The 24,609-nt window shown below is 40.1% G+C and overlaps 1 protein-coding gene and 2 non-coding genes across 5 annotated transcripts; all 3 read left to right on the top strand.

Moving 5' to 3' along the window:
* The first annotated feature begins 478 nt into the window (after nt 1–478).
* On the top strand, nt 479–15,795 carry naca (nascent polypeptide associated complex subunit alpha). Of its 3 annotated transcripts, XM_061904581.1 has the most exons (10): nt 485–562; nt 1,101–1,175; nt 8,764–11,915; nt 11,952–11,985; nt 12,314–12,399; nt 14,717–14,794; nt 14,877–15,023; nt 15,117–15,245; nt 15,336–15,458; nt 15,670–15,795. In XM_061904581.1, the coding sequence occupies exons 2-10, from the start codon at nt 1,106–1,108 to the stop codon at nt 15,682–15,684; spliced, it is 3,834 nt and encodes a 1,277-aa protein (XP_061760565.1). In that variant the 5' UTR covers nt 485–562; nt 1,101–1,105; the 3' UTR covers nt 15,685–15,795. The 3 variants fall into 3 exon arrangements, with proteins under 3 accessions (XP_061760566.1, XP_061760565.1, XP_061760564.1); XM_061904580.1 differs by having other exon boundaries at nt 8,764–11,985; XM_061904582.1 differs by lacking the exons at nt 8,764–11,915; nt 11,952–11,985 and having other exon boundaries at nt 479–562.
* On the top strand, nt 14,573–14,645 carry LOC133555309 (small nucleolar RNA SNORD59). Its single transcript, XR_009807329.1, has one exon. It is a non-coding gene; the product is annotated as a small nucleolar RNA SNORD59 (small nucleolar RNA).
* On the top strand, nt 15,532–15,604 carry LOC133555308 (small nucleolar RNA SNORD59). Its single transcript, XR_009807328.1, has one exon. It is a non-coding gene; the product is annotated as a small nucleolar RNA SNORD59 (small nucleolar RNA).
* Nucleotides 15,796–24,609: the final 8,814 nt, after the last annotated feature.

Below are 24,609 nucleotides of genomic sequence, written 5' to 3'. Positions count from 1 at the left end.
ATAGCGCTTTTCTACCTTCAAGGTACTCAAAGCGCTTTGACACTACTTCCACATTTACCCATTCACACACACATTCACACACGGATGGAGGGAGCTGCCATGCAAGGCGCTAACCAGCACCCATCAGGAGCAAGGGTGAAGTGAATTCTCAGGACACAACGAAACTGACGAGGTTGGTACTAGGTGGTGATTGAACCAGGGACCCTCGGGTTGCGCACGGTCACTCTTCCACTGCGCCACGCCATCCGTTGTGGTTTGTGCAGCCCTTTGAGACAGTGATTTAGGGCTATATAAATAAACATTGGTTAATTGATTCTACTCAACAAAACGTTTCATTGATTGAACAAGTAAGTCACTTCAACATAAAATAATAAATATTTTTTTTACTATTCTATCATTAACTTTGGAGTTAAACATTTGAAAACAAGGACAGTATTGAGAATTTAAATTCGGGTTTTAATTTAACCCGGAAGCGGAAGGTAATATCTGAAACGGGATATCCGGTTTCAAGGAGGTCACAAATTCTTTCTCACAGCCATCTTGGAAATAGCCTCCTGAGCTGGTGAGTGTCTCGCTGTAAATCTAACATCATCCAACTGGTTTTCAGATGTTATAGTTCATATTTACATTATTATAAGTTAAATCAAAGCAGTGTTCATCTTTCAGTAAAATTATTTCACATATGTTGTCCATTTTGTCAACATTATACGTGAGTTTGTGCTTCCGATAGCCAGTTCAAAATGGGGGAGTGTTGATGGCTTTTCAGGGCCGCTTTTTCAGTAATCACTGAATTAAGTTTTTTTTTTTTTACAACGACTGTCTTAAACAGTGGTATTTGTGTAAAGGTCTAATGTGAGTATAGTCGTTAACGTTGAACGTCATTAAGACTAAGCAACCCAGCTGAAGTAAAACCGCTTTGATAGCTTAGTAGTTAAAGCACGGGTTGCCTTTCTAACTCGACAGCAGTGTATTACTGGCAGACAGTTTATTACAAGTACAAAGTCTTAACATGTGTGCTTTTGTCGACCAAGTTAATCTACCGTATTTAGTTCATATTACTGCTTGTTTTGCAATGACGTAATGTTAACGTCTTTTGTCAGCAACCATGCCTGGCGAAGCAACAGAAACGGTCCCTGTCACGGAACAAGAGATGCAGCAACCACAAGTGGAAACTGGTTCGTATATACTATGTTATCTGCATGCTGTGCTCAATCAAACAGCGACACTTGTGTGACACTGCTACGCCATAATGCTGATGACGGTCACAGCGTGCACACTTGTTTTAAAGGCCTACTGAAATTAGATTTTCTTATTGAAACGGGGATAGCAGGTCTATTCTGTGTGTCATACTTGATCATTTCACGATATTGCCATATTTTTGCTGAAAGGATTTAGTAGAGTAAATCGACGATAAAGTTCGCAACTTTTGGTCGCCCTTAAAGCCCTACCTTTCCTGGAAGTAGTGCGCGTGACGTCACAGATTGTCGGACTCCTCACATCCACCCATTGATTACAATCATGGACGCCAGCAGCGCGAGCGATTCTGACCGAGAAAGCGACAATTTCCCCATTAATTGGAGCGAGGATGAAAGATTTGTGTTTAAGGATATTGGTAGCGACGGACTAGGGAAGAAAAAAAAGCGACGGCAGCGTGAGCGTTTCAGATGTATTTAGACACATGTACTAAAATAATTCTGGAAGATCCCTTATCTGCCTATTGTTTTAATGGTGTTTTAGTGAGATTTTAAAGATTGTAATACCTCGAGGTCAGATGGCTGCGTTGAACACACTGTTTCTCAAGAGAGAAGCCGAGGAGCCAAGCTCACAGCGGCTGCAGAACGACGAATAATCCACGGATGTCTTCGGTAAGATATATATCTAAATTTCCCCTTCCAAAAACATGCTGGTTGACATAGAGAAAACATGTTCGCTTGGTCGCTCTGCTTTCACAACAAACAAAGAAATGCCGGCTGGGTCTCGGTGCTAAAGACAGCTGCAATCCACCGCTTTCCACCAACAGCATTGTTCTTTATAGTCTCCATTATTAAATGGACAAATTGCAAAAGATTCAGCAACACAGATGTCCAAAATACTGTATAATTATGCGGTTAAAGCAGACAACTTTTAGCTGTGTGTGTGCGCAGCGCTAATATTTCCTCACAGTCCGTGACGTCATGCGTATACGTCATCATTCCGCGACGTTTTCAACAAGAACCCCTGGAAATTTAAAATTGCAATTTAGTAAACTAAACCGGCCGTATTGGCATGTGTTGCAATGTTAATATTTCATCATTGATACATAAACTATCAGACTGTGTGGTCGGTAGTAGTGGGTTTCAGTAGGCCTTTAAATGGGGTGGCTGAATTGCTGATATCGGGTGCATGCAACATAACTGACCTCCAGCAGCCATGTGTTGTACATGTGTCGCTTACTGTCATGGCCCGGATCCCATTTTATTAATACACTATAGTGTGTTTTGCTCTGACAACTGCAGTGTTTTAAAAAAGCATGTTTTGTGTACACTTTAATGGTCTTGAAATCTCAGTTCACAAATATTTACTGATGCTGCAAATCAACTTGTACCAATGCCTTTGTGGTAGTTATTGCCTCTGTTGCAGATTAAAAAATTAAATAATTTTAGAGGTCCAATGATCTATACTGAGAATATATTAATAAATCAATCAATGTTTATTTATATAGCCCTGAATCACCAGTGTCTCAAAGGGCTGCACAAACCACAACGACATCCTCGGTAGAGCCCACATAAGGGCAAGGAAAACTCACCCCAGTGGGACGTCAGTGACAGTTGAGTTGAGTTTATTTCGAACATGCAAGCATACAACCTGATACATCACAATTTCCAGTTTCTCTTTTCTACATGTTTTTGAAAAGGAGTAGGAAGAAGCAAATCTTATTTAATCCTACCCCTTTTCTTTTACATAACAGTTGCTAAAACTTTTATTCACTTCCTGTTCTCAATGTATTCACAATATACTCCATAAGTAATCACAATAAAAATAAATAATTGGTGAATTAAGTTTTATTCCATACGATTAGATAAGTAAGATTATTTTGAGAATGAATGGGTGATTAAATTCAGAATGTTTATCATGGTTCTTCTTTTTTGTACTTTGTAAACACTTAAAGTTTGAAGAGTTTCTTCAAGTGGATGATATTAGTACATTGTTTGATTGCTTTACTTAATCCATTCCATAATTTAATTCCACACACTGATATACTGAAGGTCTTAAGTGTTGTATGTGCGTACAAATGTTTTAAATTACATTTTTCTCTAAGATTTCTCCTCTTTTGTTGAGAAGAATTGTTGTATAATCTTGGCAAGCAGATTATATTTTGCTTTGTGTATAATTTTAGCTGTTTGCAATTTCACTATGTCGTGGAATTTCAGTATCTTTGATTCAATTAACAAAAAGGGTTTGTACACGTACGATAGGGAACTTTCTCGAACAAGAGAGAAGGAGCGACTTCGTGATCCGCAAGATCGTCAAATTGTGCTAAACATTGAAGATGTCCGGCAGCTGACTGATCATCAAGAAAAACATCCCCCTCAACTGCAGGGCGGGATTTCTACAGTGACAATGATGACTATGAGAAACCTTGGAGAGGACCACATATGTGGGCACCGAAAGCAGTGGATGTCCAGCGGGTCTAACATGACGTTGTGAAAGTTCAATCCATGGTGGATCCAACACAGTAGCGAGAGTCCCGTCCATAGTGGAGCCAACAGGATTGATTGAAACTTTTATTAGTAGATTGCACAGTTAAGTACATATTCCGTACAATTGACCACTCAATGGTAACACCGGAATAAGTTTTTCAACTTGTTTACGTCGGGGTCCACGTTAATGAATTCAAACCAACCCAAGCGGAGGCAGATCAGCAGCGCAGAGATGTCCATGTAGCTTTGATCTGTAAGGCTTCAAAATTGTTGGTCTCCGACATTAATAAGCTGTTGAACTGCTTAACAGGGAGTAAAATCAAGACATTAACTTCTACCTAAAGTTAGGTTTATAAGCAAGTATGGCATTCATTCTGTCATTCTCTTTATAATTGTGAATAAGAGGGTTTAACTGTTATACTTTTGCTCAACAAGAAGTAAAATCAAAACATTAACTTGTATCTCGATTTAGGTTTATAAGCAAGTGTGGCATTCATTCTGTCATCCACTCTACAATTTTGAATCAGAGGGAAAAACCAAGTGTTGTAATTGTGCTGTCTGAGAAAAAAATAGCAAGACCTATGTAAGCTTGCACTCATATCAATTATTTTTGCAAGGAGTAGCACATTGTGAACTCCAATAAATACAGTGATACCTTAATTTAGCATCACGGTTGTACGGTATACCTGTACTAATGAATTGAAAATGGTACTATAATGCCTTTAAGAAGTAGCAGACTTTTTCTTTCATGCTATAATTGCGCACCAGTGTGACATTGCTGGTAATGTAAGCTGAGGCACAGGTCACAAGTCAACACACACAGTTGTCACATCCACAAGTGTAGATGTGACAGGGAGAACGGATGTATTTCGGCTTAAAAACAACTGATACAGGCTGGAGCACTATCCGACAAGCGGTCCTTTAAAAAAATAGTGAGCTAATGGTTGTCCACGCAGGGTTTTTAGCTACTTCTGAATCACTAATCCTCACCTCCATGGCAACAAACTCAGTTTCTCACAAGTATCACCCATGCAGAACGAGACAAGCTAAACATGTTTCTCTTTTGAAACGTATCAATATAGATTTTGGTACCAGTACCAAAATATTTGTATCAGGACAATAACCCAATCTACAATATTTTTTATTATGCTTTAAAGGGGTCCCATCATGCAAAACCAAATTTTCTCACCGGTCAGTACCTGTTTTATGTATTTGGGTCCCCATAAGTACTACAAATTTGAACACAAACCAAGGCAGCATGACTGAGATATTTAGTAAACAATCTTGCATTCTTTGGTACTTGGTCCAAATGAGACATTTGGAATTTGAGTAGTTAGTGATGTATTTGTTGCTAGGAACGTCAGCGGATATCTCCATATATGGTAAAGTTTTACCCAGAAAGGTTTGCACGAGTCCGCCATTGTAGTATGAAGTAGGGTTGGCCTGATACCAATATTTTGTAACTGGTACCAAAATGTATTTCGATACTTTTCTAAATAAAGGGACCACAAAAATTGGCATTATCAGCTTTATTTTAACAAAAAATCTTGTGGAAGTATGTTTCTTATTGCAATCGAAGAACATTTTTGGCCTCAAATTAAATAGTGAACATACTAGACATGGTTATTAGTAGTAAGTAGGCAGACAAAGGCTCCTAATTTGTCTGCTGACGTGCAATAAAATATTGTCATTTCTCATTCTATTATTTTGTCAAAATGATAAAGGACAAGTTGTAAAATGTATTATTAATCCACTTGTTCATTTACTGTTAATATCTGATTATTTTCCCTTTTAACACATTTTATCCACACTTCTATTGAAATGTAATATTCACTTATTCTTCTGTTGTTTGGATACTTTACATTGGTTTTGGATGATACCACAAATTTAGGTATTGATCCGATACCAAGTAGTTACAGTATCATACATTGGTCATATTTAAAGTCCTCGTGTGTCCAGGGACATATTTCCTGAGTTTATAAAAAAATATGAATTTTAAAAAAGGAAAGATTTTCTGCCTATAAAAACATAGATGTAATAATAGTATCAACTAGATACGCTTTTGTACTGGTATCATTACAGTGGATGTCAGGTGTAGATCCACCAATGGCATTTGTTTACATTCAGACGCGCTAGCTTTTGTTAGCTGAGCTGTTGTAACCTCCAACGGTGTGTAGTGAAGCATGTTAAGCTATTCCTCGTCCGGCAGGGATGATACTTGTAAGAAACATACTTTATTCGTCGCCGTGGAGGCGAGGATTAGTGATTTAGAAGTAGCTAAAACACTGGATTGATGTTAGCTGTTAGCCATGTCTTAAAGCAGTTGTCCCCAACCACCGGGCCTCAAATGAATTTTTTATTTGTTTTTATATTTACAAAAAAATGTATTTATATATTATTATTTTTTTATAAAATCAACATAAAAAACACAAGATACACTTACAGTTAGTGCACCAACCCAAAAAAACCTCCCTTTTTCATGACAAATTATCAAGCGTTGACCGGTCCGCAGCTACAAAAAGGTTGGGGACCACTGTCTTAAAGCACCTTTTCCTGAGGGCGTTTCAGTGTTATAGCATTATCGTCTCGTTAGACCAAAATGCGTTCATTTTCCCTTTTCTGTCTATACACCATGTCTGCTGGGAAGTACTCCATGATTGTGCGCTGCCAAACATGCTCCTCTGCTCGTAAACCCATCAATGTCATGACGTAACCCATACATTTTAGAGTGTAGTGATTCATTAGTACCGCAACACTATACTAGTACCCGTATACCCTACAACCCTAGTATACAGTTGTAGTCACTTTGTTCCCTTTTCTCTATTCTCCCCACTGCTATTGAGCCTTTTAAATGACAAAAGCTGTAAGATGTGCCTCAAAACATCTGGTCGTCCGTGCTACTACAAGAATATAGGTCAGTCTATGTTGTGTTCATAAAATTTTCTTTTCGTGATTAAGAATTTGAAAGTTTTTATTTCGGTCTAGAAAAGCAAAAACAAATCTTAAAAACTTTGATTTTATATACCAATAGAAAACCATTAGTTTTAGTTTTTTTTTAGATTAATGATTTTCGACACAAAAAATGACTGCTTTTTAGAATGACATTTGCAAAGTGGTTTAAGCCTCGCAATGACAGTCAACATTATTTTATTCTTTAAATTTAGACTTACCTATATTTGTACACATCTCTTTTGCAGATGGCTTTATGGTGTTTTTGTAGGATTTTTTGTCGAATTTCATAAAACCAGCTTTTAAAGTGGCTAAGTTTTTTTCAATATTTTGAAGCGCTTTTTTCTTTTTCCTCGCGGCTTTCAGAACATATAGCGCGTAATGTCTTCTAAAACCATGAAGAAGTCCCACAGGATTTGCGTCATGGTTTACAGTAAGCTCGGGAAGTTTATGACAGGTCGTCAACAGCACGGCACGTGGGAAAATTTGCTCACCCTATCACAACTATAACACATTACTTTTTTGTTATCTAATTTGTCCATTGACATACTTTCTCATACCAAATATTTTCTGTGCACCCCCCTACTTCAGTGATTATGTTGCTTTTGGTTTAAAAAAATAATTGGACACTGCATTGATTCGGTGTTTAACACTCCTCCCCAACATCTGCCTATGAACTACAGGCAAGTAATTTTTCCATTTATTTGTTTATTTATTATCATTTCATGTTTTGGGTACAAACTACCCAGTTTGTCACCCGAGATTCCCTGATGTGCTCCTTGCCCTGTTGCACATTTGCTTTCAGCTGCAGGAGTAATACATTCCTCTGATTCTTAAGAGATGATTGTGCATACTTTAAATACGGCCAACCCAACAGAGAATTCCCCAGAACTCTAGCCCTTCCTATTCAGGTTACCGATGATGAGCAAAATGGTAAAACCATATCTCAGGACACGACCTAGCAAGGTGAAAAGTCCAAGTTGGCACCAGTGCCATCTCTAAAAAAGGTTTGACTGATCCAGCAGAAGCTTCAGCTAAATTTCAGGTTAAGCTGTTGGTTCCTTGAGAGACTACCATTTCTTCCTCGGCACAGCATTTGCATGATTAATCTTCAAATAAAAAGGTACATTACAAAGAGCCCAGAAAAGTACCAAACAGTCATCAATTTTCTCAAATTTGGTTCTAAAGATGTATTTTACAAGTAATAGAGATAAAACAATTTAATCCATTCAAGACAAAATCCCAGGTTAATCTTATTTTAGACAGGCGGTATAGCTCGGTTGGTAGAGCGGTCGTGCCAGCAACTTGAGGGTTGCAGGTTCTATCCCAGCTTGCACCATCCTAGTCACTGCCGTTGTCCTTGGGCAAGACACTTTACCCACCTGCTCACAGTGCCACCCACACTGGTTTTAAATGTAACTTAGATATTGGGTTTCACAATGTAAAGCGCTTTGAGTCACTTGAGAAAAGCGCTATATAAATATAATTCACTTCACTAGACAGAGAGTTGTTAATGAATGTGGGCGAGCTAGCGCAAAATGAGAACAGACCAATGTCAAACTTTTTAAGCACCTTTTGGCCACAACCTGTGAGGTTTGTCATTATTTCCCTGCTTTTGCCATAAATGTGTTCTGTTTAGTTCACACCATGCAAGAAAGAGCTGGAGATGGGAAGCCATGCTAACTGCTAAGCTGGGTCAAATGTTAAGCAGTGAGACAACAAAATAAGTACAATATAGTTAAAAATAACTCTATTTAAAACCGTGTTATAGCAGAGACTAAACCGTTAACAGGAAATTAGCAGGCATATAAGAGTCTTACAAAGAATAATTCAATAGTTATTTAAGTTATTCAATGCAGATGGTGTGCACAGTGTGACGTGTGTAGAATGCATTAAAACATTTTTAGTAGAGACTTAAGCACCTCTTGATAGGTTTTCTGTGTGGCATTTAAACAAGCATTTTGAACCAAACTCCAGTGTTGAATAAGTTTGTGTTTTAACCCCTTGAATATTTGTGTTTTGGTTTGTTGATTTAACCAGCATGTGCAGCACTTCTTGCTTGAAAAAGAAAGTAAAATAATCTGTTATTGTTCAGCTACACCAAAAGAAAGTAAAAAAATCTGTTCTTGTTCAGCTACACCACCTGTCCCAAGTTCCTCCCAGCAACCTCGGACAGCTGCCCCCGCTAAGTCCAAAGGCAAAGATGCCAAAAGTGCTCAGGGTTCTTCTGCCCCAAAGGCTGTCCCAGGCAGAAGAAAACGCTCTTCTATGTCTGCGTCTTCCTCTTCTCCTACCTCACCCAAATCTACTCTATCCTCAACTCCCCTGTCACCCGTTCCATCTCCTTTAGCTTCTTCCCCTTCTTCTTTTCAGGGTACTCGTTCTGCCCCAAAGATTGTAAAGGCTGGCAAACAAGAAAAGACAAAGATCGAAGAGTCTTTTAATCCTCAAAATGTTAAAGTCAATGAAACAAGTAAAAAATCAATGTGTAGCAAGCCATTTGTTGGTGATGAACCTGGCCAAGTTGAGCCAAAAAGATCACCAGTTGTTGCAAAAGCTACTGCAGACCCAGCAACTTCCCAATTTGCTGAAGTAGCTTTGCTGACACATGCTATTGTTTCTGCTGATGATGATCTCCCACCACTTATCCCACCTGAAAGGCAAATGCAAATTCCAAATCAGTGTAATATCATGACACCTGTAGGTGCATCTAAAAAAGAATCCAAATCTAAGAACATGCCTCTAGAGGAAATACAGAAAAAGAACATGCCCGCTGAGATTCCTAAGAAAAAAAATCTAACTCAAGAAAAAGAAGTCCCAACTGTTTCCTTGGATACCATAAATGCATTGCAAACTAAATCCCCTGTAAAGGTATCAAATGTCAGCTTGGCCTCGGTTGAAGCTGAATCCCTGGGGGAAATTGAGAGTGTTAAGGCAGCAGCAGCAACAGCAAACACCTCTCCTGAAGCTGTCAAGCAAGCCCCTAAGGACAGTTCTGCTCCCATGAAGGCTTCTCTGGTGGAGACTGCCAAAACAGCTACACAAGACAACGCTGGTAACCCAACTCCTTGGGATAAACCTGGTCTAGTAAAGGTTGCCAAGGCAGCCCCACAGGACAAAATTGCTGACAATCCTGCTCCAGTGGGGATTACCAAAGTAGTCTCACAGGACAAACCCACTTTTGTGGCGATTACCAATCCAGCCTCACATGCAAAACCCGCTCCTGTTCAGGCTGCTAAGCAAGACTCGTTGGCCAAACCCGCTCCCGTGGAGACTGCCAAACCAGTTTCACACGACAAACCCACTTTTGTGGAGGCTGGCAAACCAGTTTCACATGGCAAACCCACTTTTGTGGAGGCTGCCAAGCCAGTCTCACAGGACAAACCTGCTCCCGTGGAGACTGCCAAGCCAGCCCCACAAGACAAACCCGCTCCCATAATGGCTACCAAGCCAGTCTTACAGGATAACCCTGCTCCCGTGGAGACTGCCAAGCCAGCCACACAAGACAAACCCGCTCCCATAATGGCTACCAAGCCAGTCTTACAGGACAACCCTGCTCCCGTGGAGACTGCCAAGCCAACCCCCAAGCACAGACCCGTTCCGGTGGAGACTGCTAAGCCAGTCATGCAGGACAAACCTACTGCCAAGCCAGCCCCACAAGACAAACCCGCTCCCGTGGCGGCGTCTAAGCCAGCTTCACAGGACAAACCCACTTCCGTGGTGGCTACCAAGCTAGCCCCACAGCACAAACCCACTCTCGTGGTGGCTGCTGAGCTAGTATCTCAGGACAAACCTGCTCCTGTGAAGACTGCTAAGCCAGTCTTACAAGACAAACCTGCTCCCGTGGCTTCTACCAAACCAGTCCCACAAGACAAACCCGCTCCCATAATGGCTACCAAGCCAGTCTTACAGGATAACCCTGCTCCCGTGGAGACTGCCAAGCCAGCCACACAAGACAAACCCGCTCCCATAATGGCTACCAAGCCAGTCTTACAGGACAACCCTGCTCCCGTGGAGACTGCCAAGCCAACCCCCAAGCACAGACCCGTTCCGGTGGAGACTGCTAAGCCAGTCATGCAGGACAAACCTACTGCCAAGCCAGCCCCACAAGACAAACCCGCTCCCGTGGCGGCGTCTAAGCCAGCTTCACAGGACAAACCCACTTCCGTGGTGGCTACCAAGCTAGCCCCACAGCACAAACCCACTCTCGTGGTGGCTGCTGAGCCAGTATCTCAGGACAAACCTGCTCCTGTGAAGACTGCTAAGCCAGTCTTACAAGACAAACCTGCTCCCGTGGCTTCTACCAAACCAGTCCCACAGGACAAACCTGCTCCCGTGGTGGCTTCCGAGCCAGTCCCTCAGGACAAATCTGCTGTCGTGGTAGCAGCCAAACCAAACTCACAGGGCAGGGCTGCTCCTGTAAAGTCCACAAAGCCAGCTCAAGAAGACAAGGCTGCCAAAACTGTTCCTGTGGTGGATACCAAGCCAGCCCCACAGGATAAACCCGCTCCCCTGGAGGCTACCAAGCCAGTCCCACAGGACAAACCCGCTCCCGTGGAGGCTACCAAGCCAGCCCCACAGGACAAACCCGCTCCCGTGGAGGCTACCAAGCCAGCCCCACAAGACAAACCCGCTCCCGTGGTGGCTACAAAGCCAGCTCCACAGGACAAACCCGCTCCCGTGGTGGCTACAAAGCCAGCTCCACAGGACAAACCCGCTCCCGTGGTGGCTACAAAGCCAGCTCCACAGGACAAACCCGCTCCCGTGGTAGCTACAAAGCCAGCTCCACAGGATAAACCCGCTCCCGTGGTGGCTACAAAGCTAGCCCCACAGGACAAACCTGCTGTGGGAGCAGCCAAACCAACCTCACAGGGCAAGGCTGCTCCTGTAAAGGCCGCTAAGCCTGCTCAAGGAGACAAGACTGCCAAACCTGTTTCCCTGGAGGCTGCAAAGGCAGACCCTAAAGACAAACCCGCTCCCGTGGGGGCTCCCAAGCCTGTCCCACAGGATGAACCCGCTCCCATGGAGGCTGCCAAGCCAGCCCCACAGGACAAGCATGTTGTAGCAGTGGCGGCGAAGAAAGCTGAGCTCAAGCCTGATATAGAAACCAAACCAGTTCCTGTGCAGAGCGCCAAACCAGTTGAGGACACCAAATTGGTTTCCACACTTACTGCGGATTCTTCTTCTGCCTCTGAAAAAAAGTCCCCCAAACTTACATTTGCTGAAGCCCTTGCAAAGCCTGCCCCTGTCAAATCTGATGTTGAGATAAGTACAGATCCTGTCCCATCACTTAAAACTGCTCCTACAGTTGATCGAACCCCAGCAGTGGTGCAGCCTGTGATCAAGAATGATAAGGGTATTTCCTTCTTTCTTCCTTGCTACTAATCTGTCCACCTGTTAAAGGGATATGTTTTCTAATGTGCTTATTAGTTAGGTATATTTATAAAAAAACGAGGAAATACATTTTGTTCTATTTGAAGGTCTAATCTATGTTGGTTTTTAATGTCTTTAGAACGCTACACAGAAACTACACACTTTTCAAAATAAATGTGGTTGACAGAGCAAAATACAATTTTATTTTTGACTATTTTTATTAATTGTCATTGCCCAGAATAATAGCATTTTCTACATACGGTAAGTTAAGGGTCTATGTGTTACAACTTTGTTTTGGTTCATGCACATAGGGTCTGGCACAGAATCCGAGAGTGACGACTCAGTCCCGGAGCTCGAGGAACAGGATTCAGCACAAACACAGACACAGCAAGCCCAGGTGTGTTATGTTTGCCCTATGTTTTGGTGAGACTTTTTAATGGGAGTGTAACGGTACGCCTTAAATTAAACATTAGAACATACGGTTATTTTTGTAATAACATTTTTAACAAAATATAAATGTATCATATAGAAATTGTTCAAATGTGGGGTTGTACTTTGCTATACAGCAGGGAGAACAAGTATTTGATACATTGACCATTTTGCAGGTTTTCCTGCTTATAAAGCATGTAAAAGTCCAATATTTTATCATAAGTACACTTCAACAGTGAGACATGAAATCTAAAATAAAAATGCAGAAAATCACATTTTAGGCTTCAACGAGAACATGCTATAACAGACTTAAAACAATGTTTCAGCCAGCCAGAAAAATACACCCCCATATTCCTTAAGTGATATACTAGCATTCCTCTAGGTGTGAATATCCCAGAATAACATTACAAAGCATGATGGTAATGTTAGACATTTTTTAATTTTCAATGTCAGGGTTTCCCCTAAACCTGTGGCGGCTGATATGTCATTGCATGATTTGCTATGTTGCATATATTCTTTAAAAAGGGATGTGGATATACATTTAAAACAAATCTGTTAAGTATAGTATCAACATATATTTTCTTACACAATATTTGGTTGCATTTTTAAATTGATGCTGCTTTTTGTACAATGTACTTAAGAATTTCTCAAATCCCTTTGTCACCTTTTCTGCAATAAGTACAACTGGCAACAAATCTGGCATCTATTTATGGTGTTACTGGCGTTACTTGTGTTTAGAAACTGTGTTGATTCTGTCGCGCCATGTTCAAGGCGAAAAGCACACTTTCTTCGCGTTGCTGGCAGCATTTCTCATTAAGAACCGAGAGTGTCATCTTAAATTGTGAAGATAGCTGTCTGCGGTTATATCTTGAATATATTTAAGCGCGGACACGCTGCCTCTGCTCCAGACAACCCCGTGCGTGTGGCTGGTGATAATGTGTATGTTAGTGTGTTATGGTAGTCATTTTCCCACGGTCTTTGAACACACAAGGCACGATGTTAGCAGGACGCTACAATACATTATTTTTATTTTGTTGGGTATGGTGACTAAGTAGCCGCTACATAAAGGGGAAAACCTTTAACTTAGTTAAACCATAGTTAAATAGCGTAGCACTTTTATTTTGAAGCCGGAAAAGTGTGTGATTGGTTTGAGAAAGTGCCTTGACATATTTTGATGTCGGATCGACTGTTTACAATAAAAAGTCTCCTTTCGACGTCCTGCCGACTGTCTTTCATTTCTGTTGAGCTTTTATGTTGACTTACTTATTACTAAAGCAGTCACAGCGACAATCTAAATGTTATGTTATCTCTGTAGCTTACCGTAATCTGAACACAAAAGTGAAGCACTACCCACCTCTGGAACGACGTTTGCTGCAGGGATTTTGCCTCTTACAGTGAAAAATAGTCCTTATCGGGAGAACAAGTTGCTATGGTTTTGAACTTGAAATTTCCATAATGTGACCTTTCTTTATCCATTTCTGCTCGCTTGTGGCTCATCAGTAGCAAGTAAACTGCAGCAAACACTTCAATGTATGTCTTGTAAAAATTTTAAATCTTATTTTAAGAAAGAAAATCATTGTATGATATTTAGGAAATAGGCATTTTATTGCATTGAATAAGTTTTTGATGTATCAGAAAAACTTTTGTTTGCAGTTACAGCGAGCCGATGTTTTCTGTAGTATTGACCAGGTTTGCACACAAAGCCGTGGTGATTTGGGCCCAATTCTCCATACGCTCTTCTCCATATCCTTTAGCTTTTGTTGCTGTTGCTCGGCAACAGATTTTCAGATTCTTCTATAAATGTTCTATTGGGATCAGGTCTGTGACTTTCTAGGCCACGGCATTAAAAAACATAACGTGCCAAATATTAAATTATTTCATTAAATCGCCATAATGTAATAATTTGACAGCTTTAATATAAGCTTTATTGTTGACAAAGTAAATTAGTGCAGTATATAATATCTGGTTACAAAATTTGAATTCGCTTTTTGGCGCAATACCTGGGCTTGTGAGAGGTGCATAACAATGGCGAATGTACCCATCCTGTGCCTCACTTGAAATTTATTCTGTGTGTAAAATTGACCCTAACCATAGGTTCTGTACTCAAACAAATATAGATACATGTACCGTTACACTCCTACTCTTCAATGATGTTTTTACAGTGACTTTCGTTCTTCTGAGCATACTGAAGCCACCCTTTCTGTACTGAGACGAATAATATGTTTTTGGATAAAAATGCCAACTTTTCTGGTTGCACATTTAAGGATGAATTTTGCTTGAAACAGGTTGCGGCTGCTGCTGAATTAGATGAGGAACCCGTCAGTAAAGCCAAACAGAGCCGCAGTGAAAAAAAAGCACGAAAGGTAATCGCAAATTCCTGTCGTGAAATCAAACTTTGCTACATCCATGCAACATGTTACTTATTTTCTTTATATTTTTAAACAGGCAATGTCAAAGCTTGGTCTCAGACAGGTAACAGGTGTCACCAGAGTAACCATTCGCAAGTCCAAGAACATCTTATTCGTTATTACCAAACCAGACGTGTACAAGAGCCCTGCATCAGACACATATATTGTATTCGGTGAAGCTAAGGTATGGAGTAATCAAGTTATGGCTCCTTTTACATCATGCATGTGTTTTTGTGTTAGGGTTCTTGTATTGATTTCCCCCTGTTTTGTAAATTAGATCGAAGATCTCTCCCAACAAGCACAGCTGGCTGCTGCTGAAAAATTCAAAGTGCAGGGAGAAGCTGTGTCAAATATCCAGGAAAATACACAGACACCAACAGTACAGGAGGAGAGCGAAGAAGAAGAGGTTTTTAGATTGTCTTTGTTTTGACAAATGATCAAAAGCTTACGCTTTGTTTGTAAATACAATGCATTTCCAACCCTGCTCTTATTTTAGGTTGACGAGACTGGAGTTGAGGTCAAAGACATTGAACTGGTAATGTCACAAGCTAACGTATCGCGGGCAAAGGCTGTTCGTGCCCTGAAAAACAACAACAACGACATTGTCAATGCAATTATGGTAAGTTCTCCAGACTATCTACTAGATAATAACATGAGTAGGCCGTTTCAAGTGGTTTGCTCAAACCAAGAACTCTTCAGTGATGATTTAATACAGTGACTTTCGTTCTTCTGAGTCAAGTGAAGCCAATTCTGTGCCTGAGAAGAGGCTCTTGAGCTTCAGGGAGGAAAGAAGTCATAACAGTTGCTGATCAATTTTGTTTTCATTGCAGGAGTTGACAATGTAAAGGGGACCCTGGCAAAAAGGAGTGTTTGTGTGGTTGCTGATTCAATATTGGCTGATTTATAGAATTTATACCGACTATGGAAATAAAATTGTGGCTTGACAAAAATGAAAATGTTGTTTGTCCTTCTTTGGGGAAAAAATTACTTGTTTTAAGAGCTAAAGGTAAGTTATAAAGACGTATTTTTTTTCTGAGTTATTAAACCGCATCACATACATTTAAGACTATTTAAATTTTCCACTCAATTACAAAGCTGCATACATACTTTTTACCCAAATTTCAGAATGAGTTGTGTGAAGATTTTTATCTGTTGGTGATGCCGAGATTAGAGACCTAAATTATTTGACTGGAGCAACGATTTACATCGAACAAACTTGAAATATGCAACATGGAGAGGAGTTATTCAACTGTAAAGTCGGAATTCATCTTTTAAAATTTTGTGGGAAAAGTGATATAAACAATTTGACAATTTATTAAATAATTTAATCCATCTTTAAAGAGATGACAACCCGGTTGATTTGAGAAAAAAATAATACTGCACAATCTCAGCACTCGCCCAATTATATTTTCGCATTGATTACCTCCTGGTTTCGGCAAAAATAAAATGTCAAACGTTTCATACAACCTTAACACTGCTGCCAGATCATGCCCATAACTCTTTGAGCTACTGTGATTCCAAACTAGACAGTGGTAATCCAAAATAGAGGCTCAAAATAAAATGGATTACTGATTTTGGCATTCTTACTTTTCTGGATGAACAAATAACTACTTTCAAATTAATACAATAGAAACTTCAAGAAGTTCAAGGTGAGGGGCATTTTATTAAGGAACAGATGATTAACCAGCTCAAAATCCAGAGAAACCTAAAAGCAAGCAAAAGTGTTAAAACAGGAAAAAGTAGATGACAAAATACTAACACTCAAGATACTTGCCAAAATCTTCATATTGAAATGTGTGGAGCAAAACCAGTGTCAATTCTTAAATTGTTATAAAGTACCCTGTCCACTACCCGAATGCAGCTGAGATAGGCTCCAGCACACACTGCCACCCCAGAAGGGACAAGCAGTAGAAAATGGGTGGATGGAAGTAGTCAACGGGGACCTATTTGTCCCCATTATACTAAGTTTGTAATCGGACGCAGCAAAAAAATATTTTATTACTAATCTGTTAGCATGCTCTGTAGACTCAACTTCGTGATGCCTTTTTTCTCCTTTAGCTACTCTATGGCTATAACATTTGTATGGTTTGTATATAAAAGTATTTGAAATTAAAATATAAAAACCCTCTTAGAAAGATTCCTTTTGGAATAAAACCCAAGTTTTGGTCAAAATTAAAGCATAAATGACCTCTGAGGTCAAAAGAGTCACAAATCTACTCAGAAGGTTAAATGGATACAAACAAACTAAAAACCACAGCACTGGAAGGAGCATAACATGACATGAAAAGAATATGAATAATTTTAGATATTTAGGGAAAGTAAATAAAAAAAAATGTTTTATCTTTAATTATGATCATGATTTCTGGTTGTTAGGCCAGCAGAGAAGGCCTTGCTGGCTCTGACGGCACACCACTGCAATGCTAGTACATAGCCCGTGCAAAAAAAAGATTTGTTTGTGTTATTTTTATTGTAAGTGGGCCAAATTACTTATTTTAGAAGATAATTTCATGACAATAACTGCTGTCATTTGATTATTATAACATTTCACTTTGGGACACTTGTGATGCTGGTATGGCCACAGTGTGCACGTCTTACATGTGCTCCATTGAATGCTTCAGGAATATTGCTTGGACACTTGAAAAATTGTATGCGATTTACTTTTGTTCCTGTCGTCCTGTATCTCACATTTCTCTTCAAGCTTTGTGGTTGGAGTCCCAGTGCGAGCTAAGTTTGCCTTGCCGCTTTGAAGTCTAGCTGAATACTTCATCATCCTCTGTAAATACGTTTAAAATCCCGGTCCACTTCTTGTATTGAAATAAAGTTTGTAAAGAATAGGATTCAACGGAACAACAGTTTAAACAAGTTGTCCTGCATACTGTAATAGTGGATACAACTTTGAATACAAAGTTTTAGAAACACCCCAAATGTGTTCAACCAATCAGCGTTTGACAGCTCAGCCCACTTCTCTAATGTTCCTGGGGCCTTTCAAAAGTCCCACCTTGATACGAGGAAACTAAATGTAGTTCCTGAGGAACTAAATCTACCTGGGCAGGTTCTGATGGAAACGCAGGGGGGTACTTTATTTACCAGGATAAATGGGAAAGTTCCTGAAAAGTTTCCTGCTTTGGAAAAGAGCCAAATAGTTGATTGGGATTCCAACATGACCTGACATCCTACCATTATTTGTGTTTGGGGTTTATGTGTTTTGTTCAGTGTTAGTTTACGCAATTTGGGTTTTAGTGTTTGTTTTTCTCTTTCTCTATAAAGGTTTGTATGAGTTGTATTTGCTGTTGTAAAATAAAATTAAAATAGACAATTTTTTTCTAAAAAAAATACAACTTAAGGTTAATTGTTATGTGATGATGGCAAGAAGTATTTGATCTCCCAAGCACTGCTTCAAAGTTGGTGATAGAGTTAAACATTTTTCAGTTCTGGAAGTATTTTGGGCGTCTTTCCCAAACTGTGTAACCTGTAGGATTCTAGTGTGAAGTGAAGTGAATAAAATATATAAAACACTTTTCCGTAAGTGACTTAAAGCGTTTGAGCTGTGTACGTGATAAAGAACTTGAACTACAAAGTTGTAAACAAATATGTCATTAACTACTGATCATATCTTGGAATCCCTAACCATTGAAATGTCTTTGAAAACACGAGAACATATTAATCATCTGTATGTATAGAACACCTAAGTCAAACATTGATACGTTTGAGAGATGGATTAAAGCAACTTTTACAGAAGTCAGTCAAAAAATAACTTAATTCTGTTATTTATGACCAAAACAGACTCTCAGTTAAGCTAAAATAATGTTATTTGGCAACAGTCGAAAGGAAAAGTCAAGCACAAATACAAGTAGACACATTGAAATGGTAAAAGAAAATAATGATATAAAAATAGACGATAAAATTAACTGGAAACTGGGTGTATACAACATGAAGTAACAAGAAACACTTCAATAATGAATAAAGCAAAAGAGGTTCTTGACCAAAAATGTATCTAATCACAAATATTATTATTCAACGATTTGGTGCATTGGCAAACAGCTAAAATGATGTGCAAAGAAAACTATAACCCGCTACCCAAGAATGTACAACAATTCTTCTAAACAAAAGGAGAAATATAACCATAGAGGAAAATCTAATTTAAAACATGTGTATGCTCGTACAACACTTAGAACCTTGAGCATATCTGTATATGGATTTAAATTATGGAGCGGATTAACCAAAGAAATCAAACAAACATATAATCAGTTTGAATTACAGATCAAACTACAACTGTTACCAAAGTATAAAGAAGGACAATTATGATGAATATCTTAAACGTTTTTCTTTATTTTTTCCAGATCAATATGATTTATGTATTTAATATTTGTTTACTTACTATGGTACATTAATTATGTATTGTTTATTTATTCACTGTTTTGTTACAGAGAACAAGGAAATGGGATAAAATTGCTTCAATATGAAAAGGGGTAGGATTAAATGAGCTCTGCTAGTGTGTGAATGTTGTCCGTCTACAACTGGAAATATGTGATGCATTGCACTGTAATTGTATTTTATGCATGTTCAAAATAAACTGAAACTGAACTGAATTGAAATGAACATTGACCTCTTGAACCCATCCATCCATCCATCCATTTTCTACCGCTTATTCCCTTTCGGGGTCGCGGGGGGCGCTATATATAGACACAATGTATAGCCTGAGTTTGTATCCTAAAATTACAAGACCAAGCAGAATCTCAGGACACAGCGCCATACTTATTGATAATGATTTTACTAATGATTTAGATAATAATACCACTAGTGGTCTGCTAATATCCAACATCAGTGATCATCTGCCAGTTTTCATAATCCATGACGGAAACTACAAGAACGGGAGCATTGATGACAGAAATAATTTTCAAAGAATATGTACAGAACAAAGTATGGCAGCTTTAAAGAATGATCTGAGAGATCAAAGTTGGGACAATATCTACAATGAATATGATGTATATGGTAATTTTTTTAATACTTTTGAGACGCTTTATCACAACCACTGTCCATTGAAACAACTTAGTAAGAAGCAAAAGAAAAACAATCAACCATGGATTACAAATGGACAGAAAAATGCTTACAACTAAAATAATACATTATATAGAACACAAAGATCTACAGAGGCAGAAAACAAGTACAAAACGTATAGGAACAAGCCAACTGGCATACTACGAACATGTTGAAAAGAATATTACAGTCAATTATTAGACTGGAACAAAAACAATCTGAGAGCAACATGGAGCATCCTAAATAGCATTATTAAAAATGGTGCTAAGAAGGATTACCTTAAATACTTCTCAGGCGGAAATGTAAACAATGGCAATATGAACAAAGTCGTTGAAAGCTTCTATAAGCAGACAGAAATCCCAACTTGTGTGACAAAAGAGTATCCATTTTCCATTTTGTACCGCTTATTCCCTTTTGGGGTCGCTGGCGCCTATCTCAGCTACAATCGGGCGGAAGGCGGGGTACACCCTGGACAAGTCGCCACATCATTGCAGGGCCAACACAGATAGACAGACAACATTCACACTCACATTCACACACTAGGGCCAAATTAGTGTTGCCAATCAACCTATCCCCAGGTGCATGTATTTGGAGGTGGGAGGAAGCCGGAGTATCCAGAGGGAACTCACGCAGTCACGGGGAGAACATGCAAACTCCACACAGAAAGATCCCGAGCCTGGATTTAAAACCAGGACTGCAGGAACTTTGTATTGTGAGGCAGACGCACTAACCCCTCTGCCACCGTGAATCCCAAAGAGTAAATAATCAAAAATGTAAATTCAAGACCTCAACTGATGGTAACGAAATTGATATGGAAATGATAAAAAAAAAGGTAGATGATAAATGGGTTATACTTGTATGGCGCTTTCCTACCTTCAAGGTACTCAAAGCGCTTTGACACTACTTCCACATTCACCCACTGATGGCGGGAGCTGCCAGGCAAGGCCCTAAACATGAAAGAGATTTCAGAACCTTCAACATATATCAGTAACCTTTCTTTTCAAACAGGCACATTTCCAAACAAAATGCCATCCATCCATCCATCCATCTTCTTCCGCTTATCCGAGGTCGGGTCGCGGGTGCAGCAGCCTAAGCAGGGAAGCCCAGACTTCCCTCTCCCCAGCCGCTTCGTCCAGCTCTTCCCGGGGGATCCCAAGGCGCTCCCAGGCCAGACACAATGAAAAGAGCAAAAGTTGTACCAATTTAAAAGACTAGTGACAAACACCAGTTTACAAACTACAAACCTATTTCTCGACTTGTACAATTTTCTAAAATTACTAAAAAACTGTTTAACAACAGATTGAACAAATTCATAAGTAAAACTGAAACACTCACAGACAACCAATACGGATACAGAGCCAACATTTCAACATCAATGGCATTAATCGAAATAACGGATGAGATTACCAATGCAATGTGTAGCAAAAAATGTGCTGCTGCAGTGGTTTATGGATTTAACAAAAGTATTTGACACAATTAATCGCAGCATCTTAAAAAAACACATTAAAAAGGTATGGCATCAAAGTGTTGGTCTTCAACTGGGTAAGAAACTACTTAACCAAGTGGAAGCATTACGGAAAAATAGGCTGTGAATGTTTGGGTGTCCCACGATTCGATTCAATATCGATTCTTGGGGTCGCGATTCGATTATATATCGATTTTTTTCGATTCAACACGATTCTCGATTCAAACACGGTATTTTTCTGATTCAAAACGATTCTGTATTCATTCAATACATAGGATTTCAGCAGGATCTACCCGTCTGCTGACATGCTAGCAGAGTAGTAGATTTAAAAAAAAAAAGTTTTTATAATTATAAAGGACAATGTTTTATCAACTGATCGCAATAATGTAAATTTGTTTTAACTATTAAACAAACCAAAAATATGACTTATTTTATCTTTGTGAAAACATTGGACACAGTGTGTTGTCAAGCTTATGAGATGCAATGCTCGTGTGTCTTATGATAATGTCAATGAGGGACGGCGTGGCGCGGTGATAGAGTGGCCTTGTGCAACCCGAGGGTCCCTGGTTCAATCCCCACCTAGTACCAACCTCGTCACGTCTGTTGTGTCCTGAGCAAGAGACACTTCACCCTTGCTCCTGATGGGTGCTGGTTAGTGCCTTGCATGGCAGCTCCCTCCATCAGTGTGTGAATGTGTGTGAATGGGTAAATGTGGAAGTAGTGTCAAAGCGCTTTGAGTACCTTGAAGGTAGAAAAGCGCTATACAAGTACAACCCATTTATCATTTATTTATTTATTTTTAATCACTGCTATGCTGAAATTATAACTAATATTGATACTGTTGTTGCTAACATTCATTTTTGTTTCACTACTTTTGGTTTGTTCTGTGTCGTGTTTGTGTCTCCTCTCAATTGCTCTGTTTATTGCAGCTCTGAGTGTTGCTGGGTCAGGTTTGGTTTTGGAATTGGATTGCATTGTTATGGTATTGCTGTGTAGTGGTTTGTTGGATCACGGTTGTGTTGGATCCACTATGGATTGAACTTTCACAGTATCATGTTAGACCCGCTCGACATCCATTGCTTTTGGTTCCCCTAGAGCATGGGTGTCAAACTCTGGCCCGCCGTGTAATTTCACTTGGCCCTTGAGGCAATATCAAATTAACATTAGAGCTGGCCCGCCGCTGTAACACCGCATTCACCGCTAATACTCTTACTTGCCAACCCTCTCGATTTTCCCGGGAGAATCCCGAAGTTCAGTGCCCCTCCCGAATTTCATCCTGGACAACAATATTTGGGGTGGGCTTTAAAGGCACTGCCTTTGGCGTTCTCTACAATCTGTGTCCACGTTCGCTTTTCCTCTATACAAACAGCGTGCCGGCCCAGTCACATAATATATGCGGCTTATACACACACACAAGTGAATGCAAGGCATACTTGGTCAACAGCCATACATGTCACACTGAGGGTGGTCGTATAAATAACTTTAACACTGTTACAAATATGCGCCACACTGTGAACCCACACCAAACAAGAATGGCACATTTCGGGAGAACATCCGCACCGTAACACAACATAAACACAACAGAACAAATACCCAGAAAGCCTTGCAGCACTAACTCTTCCGGGACGCTACAATATACACCCCCCCGCTATCACCAAACCCCGTCCACCTCAACCACACCGCCGAAAAGAGGCATTCAATTTTTATTTTTATTTTATTTGATATGCCATTGATCCATCCCATCCATCCATTTTCTACCGCTTATTCCCTTTTTGGGGTCGCGGGGGGCGCTGGCGCCTATCTCAGCTACAATCGGGCGGAAGGCGGGGTACACCCTGGACAAGTCGCCACCTCATCGCAGGGCCAACACAGAGAGACAGACAACATTCATACTCACATTCACACACTAGGGCCAATTTAGTGTTGCCAATCAACCTATTCCCAGGTGCATGTCTTTGGAAGTGGGAGGAAGCCGGAGTACCCGGAGGGAACCCACGCATTCACGGGGAGAACATGCAAACTCCACACAGAAAGATCCCGAGCCTGGATTTGAACCCAAGACTGCAGGACCTTCGTATTGTGAGGCAGACGCACTAACCCCTCTGCCACCGTGAAGCCCTATGCCATTGATATTTTTTTAAATTATTATTATTATTTGAAACTCGATTTTGCATGTCACTATAAAGTTATATAAGCCTTGCTTGTTCAATATTCAATGCAAAACTTGTTTGGGTCCCTATTAAAAGGTTAATTTGTTCAACCTCGGCCCGCTGCTTTGTTCGGTTTAAAATTTTGGCCCACTCTGTATTTGAGTTTGACACCCCTGCCCTAGAGGAGGGGGGCGGGGGGGGGGGGGGGGTTCCACATATGCGGTCCTCTCCAAGGTTTCTCATAGTCATCATTGTCAGCGAAATCCCACTGGGTGTGAGTTCCCCTTTCCCTTATGTGGGCCTACCGAGGATGTCATAGTGGTTTGTGTGGGGTTTGTGCACCCCTTTCAGACACTAGTATTTTCAGGGCTATATAAGTAAACATATATATATATATATATATATATATATATATATATATATATATATATATATATATATATACACACCTCCGGGTACTCCGGCTTCCTCCCACCTCCAAAGACATGCACCTGGGGATAGGTTGATTGGCAACACTAAATTGGCCCTAGTGTGTGAATGTGAGTGTGAATGTTGTCTGTCTATCTGTGTTGGCCCTGCGATGAGGTGGCGACTTGTCCAGGGTGTACCCTGCCTTCCGCCCGATTGTAGCTGAGATAGGCGCCAGCGCCCCCCGCGACCCCGAAAGGGAATAAGCGGTAGGAAATGGATGGATGGATATATATATATATATATATACACATATACAGTGTATATATATAACAAACAAAGTGCAAAGCCATAGGCTCACTCAATTTCAGAAAATAACTTAAATTTGGAACACAGCATCATAGTTTTCACAGCTTTTTGGTTGTTAGAGGTACAGAGTGTTTTAACGTGGAATTCTAAATCTTTTTTAAAGGCACAAAAAAACAGGTCGGGTATTGCGAAAGTTACATTTATGAATATAAAACCTAGCCAATAGTATAATGAGGTTGCTAAGTTAAAATTCCTTTTTAATTTATTTTCTCATACAATGTAAATCCAAATAGCACATCTTTAAAACAAAGCCCAAATGTGTCGTGAATGTTGTCCACTCACAAGCAGCTGCGCCTGAAAGCTCCAGAAGGCTGCTGTGACGTCATAGCGGCAGGACCCAC

This window comes from Nerophis ophidion, linkage group LG06 (assembly GCF_033978795.1).
Source record: "Nerophis ophidion isolate RoL-2023_Sa linkage group LG06, RoL_Noph_v1.0, whole genome shotgun sequence".
Lineage (NCBI taxonomy): Eukaryota > Metazoa > Chordata > Actinopteri > Syngnathiformes > Syngnathidae > Nerophis > Nerophis ophidion.
The sequence above is the reverse complement of the archived record's forward strand: the minus strand, read 5'-3'. Positions and strand labels throughout refer to the sequence as shown.